The sequence below is a fragment of the Elephantulus edwardii genome, unplaced genomic scaffold (assembly GCF_000299155.1).
Source record: "Elephantulus edwardii isolate Elephantulus edwardi_28Jun2011 unplaced genomic scaffold, EleEdw1.0 scaffold00024, whole genome shotgun sequence".
In the NCBI taxonomy this organism is placed as follows: Eukaryota; Metazoa; Chordata; class Mammalia; order Macroscelidea; family Macroscelididae; genus Elephantulus; species Elephantulus edwardii.
This window is the reverse complement of record NW_006399774.1, coordinates 100,916-105,813: the sequence shown is the minus strand read 5'-3', so window position 1 is coordinate 105,813 and position 4,898 is coordinate 100,916. Positions and strand designations below refer to the sequence as shown.

The following is a 4,898-nucleotide window of genomic DNA, read 5'->3' as shown; positions in this document are numbered from 1 at the left end:
GAGAAGATCGGAGAGTCCCCAGGCTCCTTTCCTAAAGGTGCTGACAGTGACGCTAGTAATGACAGCAGCCTCCGAGCAGAGCCAGGAAGGGCTGTGGGCACCCTAAACACGGACACTCCTGGCGCGTCCTTAGTTACTCAGACAGCAAATGTGGTGGGGTTCTGTGCACTTGACCGCGGGCTGCGGAGAAGCCTTCCCGGGCCCGTCGCCGGGAGGCCTGTGACGCCCTCTTTCGGGAGCCGGGACGCTGGCTGCACAAAGTGCGCGGCTGCGGGAGCTAGGGAGCACATGTGAGGGCATGGAACTAGGGACCCCATGTGCTGGCCCTGGATTACTGGAAACTCCTTTAAGTCCTGGCGGAGCTGGGGACCCCGTGGGGGGGGGTGTAGGGGGGCTGGATTGACAAGAACCTCCTTCAGTGACTGGGAGAGTGTCCGAAGTGAGGACTCATAAAGTGATGACCAGAAAGAAGCGATATCTAAGGTCAGGATCAAAGAGAGACAAACGTCCTAACACATAATAGGACAGACCTGGAAAGGGGGTGGGGGGGGTTCAGGAGAGAATGGGGCAAGAGCGGACAGATCATGAACACAGCAGATCAGATGAGGGGAAGAACTGTCCGAAAGGAATATCTGTATGAGGTATTATATATAAGGCATTATACGTAAGACAATAATCTGGAACAAGTGGTGCATTGCAAGGAGGGCTGGGAGAGAAGGGAGGTGGAGGAAAATGCACAAGGGAAATATGAAAACATTTTCGATGTTTAAAAAAATACTAGGAGCGGGAAGTCTTTTTTTATGAAAGTGTGTGTGTGTGTGTGTGTGTGTGTGTGTGTGTGTGTGTGTTTAGCATCAAATTAGATCTCACTGATACAGGAGGAGATTGTCCCTCCTTCTCCAGCAGAGCATCTGGAGGAGGTGCTTTTTTAAAAAACCATATTTACTCCTTTTAAATAAAGTCTTTGTGTAACTAAGCCAATCTACTTTCAAGCATATTTTCAGGCACGTGTGTGTGTGTGTGTGTGTGTGTGCATTCATTTCTTTGTCACACCTAAACTACGCAAAGTGCTTCAAACCGAATAAAAACACTATTTAACGTGTTACTGGGAGGAGAAAGGGACAAATATTCTGAAGCTGAAAACAAAAAATGGAAACAATACGGGGGAGGCTTGTGCAGCCCAGGAACAACAAGTACAAGGCCGTGTTGAAAACACGAGTGTTAATCTCCAGAGTGCGGTTAACAGGGATCAGGGGTCAGAGAAGTGGGGTATCCCGCGGTTGTGAAAAAGCACAGGAGGGGAAAACAGAAGATCCAGAATGAGTATCATTTGTTTACTGTTCTATACTTGCAAATTGGGAGGAGGGGCGAAGATTCTGTTTGATGAAACAATATGGAATTTAAGGAACTCAGGTTTTTCAGACCAGGAAGACCAGGTAGAATTACCAGGATAATACTTCCAAATTGCCTGATACGTTAAAAGACACACTTTATCCTGTGTGTCTTCATTGGAACTGCTAACAGAGCTGGGAGGTAAGACTTGGGCTTTTGTGTGACATCTTTATTCAGCATTGTGCTCTCAAGGACTTGGGAATCTAAATGACAGAGGAGAAAGAAAAATTATGAGAGAAAAAAACGAGCTTGCGCATCTCCAGCTGTTCGGACCCCCCTGCGCCCTCTGGGGAAGACCTGTGGCCCCTCCCTTAAAGGCTCAGTCTCAGACACTCCGCGGAAAGACTCGCTTGGAAACCTTCTCCACGAAAGGGAGGTTTCGGTTTGTTTAGCTTTTCGCTTTCTCGGCCGGTCGATTTCAATTCACAGCTAAAAAAGAAATATCAAATTTGTAAAGACCTTGCTTTAGGAACACTTTCGGTTTTCTAAAATTGCCCACATTTCTCAAAAAGAATAATCTTACAAGAAAAAAAAATCAAACCTCAAACTGCGACAAAGAAAGAGTCTATCAACAACAACAACGAAAACCCCCTTTTTTAGAGAGCGAGGGGAGCCGAGGGAGGAGGTGGGAGGGACCACAGTCCCTGCGCGGGAGGCTGGAGAGCGGGGTAGAGGCTCCTGACGAACGCAAAGGCGGGGCCTCAGCAGGTTCAAGTCCACCAGCCGCTCCAGGAAGAAAGAGTGTCTCCAAGATGATTTCCAGGAGAAATCGCGCCTGCGATTTACAGGTTCGGGATCCGAGGGACGGTGAGCTATGAGTCCACTACAGGGCAGTGAGTTTGGTTCTGACATCGCTCTGAGGCGATTGCTCCTCTTTCTCCGGCGGAGTCACTCCCAGAGAGGCGCCTCTTCGGGGTTCACAGCGCATCTCCCTGTGGACAAGGTCAGCAGAGCTCCCCGCGCCTGGAAAAGGCGAGCAAAGTCACAGACCAGATGGTACAGGCGGGCTTGGGGTGCGGAGACTTGAAGGGAGAAACTGCATCCATCCCCCTCTAAGTTCTTCTCGGTTTAAATCGAGGTTCAGATCTGTGGTTCAGGGATCGCTGTGACTCAAGTCCCCTGGGTGGCAGCTGACAACAGCCTTTTCCCAGACAGGAGCGCTAGGGCTCTGTGGTCACCTGAAATCTGCTGACCTTCATTCACAACACAAAATCCACGGATGGATTATAATACACGCAGTGATCACACCCTGTCGTCCCAGAAGCTTCAGAAACACTGAAGCTTTCAGAATGAATTCATGTTGATGGCTGAAATACAACCTTTCTTACCTTTCTACAACCTCAGAAAGGTTTCCACCTGTTTTAATGGCCATTTGGGGAGATTTCTAATAGATTTCCCCAGCAGAAGTTACAATATTTGTCATCATGTAGTTGATAAAATGAGCACTAAAGCCTGTTAGCTCTTAAAATAAGATTTTGACAATTTCAGGGTTTCTTTCTATTTTCTTATGCAATTAGAAAATTAGAAGAAATTATTTCAACTTCTTACAAGAAATTACAACTAAGCATCTAAGGTAATTGTGAGCATTTTAAAAAAAAACAAATATATTCTCTTCACATATGGCTATTAATATTTTTCCATTGAAAAAGATACTACAATAGAAATATTGGCAGGAGAAATATAGGAATGGGAGTGGGCAGCCGTGCGGGGGCCCCAGATGATGCTCTCCAGGGGAAGGACGAAGCAGGACAGGGCAGCCACACTAAGAACTGTGTGCTGTCCACAGGAGCAGTGGTTCCGAAATCACTACCTAACTTGGGAGGGACTGGAGAGCATCACGCTGAGAGAACCAACTCAGTCCCTTAAGGACAAGTACTGTATAAGACCATTATTGTAGAATGTGTATGAGGATCCAAGGGAGAGGTGGAGAGCACAGGGGTGAGGATGGGCTGTGGGTGGGGGGTGGTTGATGATAAGGTCACACAGTTTGATGGGTGGGTTAAGGAAATAGAAAAGATAAAGTAAACCAGCATAAAATTTCCTTTTTTTAATTATCATTAATTTTAAAGAAAGTTTACAGAGACTTAGGGTTTCCAGTCAATAATTGTTGCACTTTTCTCCCTGCCCACCTTTTCCCTCCCAGTTCATTTTTTTCCTTGATAAGTAAAAGAAAAACTCTTTTATTTTTATCAGTCCCTCCCCCAAGTCCACTGGGCAATGCAGGCTTCATTCTAGACTCCTGTTGTGACGATAACACCTAATCATATATCCCTTTTAAACAGTTCGTTCCCTCATCTGTTGCAATGCAGTATATATCATTCCACCCTTCTTCTCTGTCTTCCCTCAAACCCAATGTCAGTCCTGTTTTACAATTGTGGCTGTAGGCAATATTTGTCCTGTTATGACTGAGATATTTCACTCAGCAGATGTCCTCTAGGGTCATCCACTTTGCATAATATATCATGAGTTTCTTATTTGTCAGTGCTGCGTAGTATTCCATTGTGTGAATATGCCAACAGATGAAGAAATGTTCAAAAGCCCTCCTTCTAAGAGAGATGCAAAAATCAAAAACAACTATGAGATGTCATCTCACCCCAGTAACAACAGCAACATTCAACAGAGCTGAAAACAACAAATGTTGGAGAGGTTGTGGAGAAACTGGAACCTTTATTCACTGTTGGTGGGAGTGTAAAATGGTTCAACCACTATGGAAGGCAGTATGGCACTTTCTCAAAGGATGCAAATAGAAATACTATTTGAGCCAGCAAGTCCACTTCTGGGAATTTACCCTAAAGAAACCAGAATTGCCGCCAAGCAAATATATATACACCCATGTTTATTGTGTCTTTGTTCGCAATAGCAAAGAGCTGGAAACAACCCAAGTGCCCATCAACAAATGAATGGATAAAATTTTATATTTAAAAAAGAACTGTGTGCTATTACCAGTGGGAATGCAGTTAAGACACATGTATGACTTTTGAGGTATTTCGAATCTGAAGTTGCACACAGTTTTGCAGCTGGTGGTTATTAATTCACAAGGACACAGTCAGGATCCAGAGAGGCACTTGACTTTCAGCAAGAAACACAGATGGGACATGTTTCCTCTGCTCAGGTGTCTACATGCACCAGAGATCCAGCCATCAGCACCAAGAGAAAAAGGCACCATGGAACCAGGTCAGGAGCAGAAGGTCATCAACCATGGACACAGGGCCTGTGTGCTGCATCTGGAGGGTTAACAGGACCTGCTGGAGCCTTCAAAAAGGAAACACATATTTGAGCAAGTCCCTGAGGAACTCCTGGGACACTTATTCCCTGTTACCCTGTGGCTCACTCCCCCTCCCAGGGTCCCCAGGTAGTTTCTGCACTTCCCTTGTGCCCCTCTTCCTTGCACCCTATCCCTGGACCCATTTCCTCCCTCCTCCTGTTCATCAACAGCCAACCAGGTGGTCTGGACACAGCATTAGTGCCAGGAGTGAATTTCCCTGCCCCCTTCCTCAGGCCTTGGT

The 4,898-nt window shown here is 46.1% G+C and overlaps 1 protein-coding gene across 1 annotated transcript in view; it reads right to left on the bottom strand.

The window, feature by feature from the left end:
* Positions 1–137: 137 nt before the first annotated feature.
* LOC102844288 overlaps positions 138–4,898 on the bottom strand; it is a 35,749-nt gene continuing 30,988 nt past the window's right edge. Inside the window, exon 10 of the mRNA XM_006882795.1 lies at positions 138–277. Coding sequence (XP_006882857.1) covers positions 138–277 — 140 coding nt within the window. The remainder of the gene's footprint in view (positions 278–4,898) is intronic.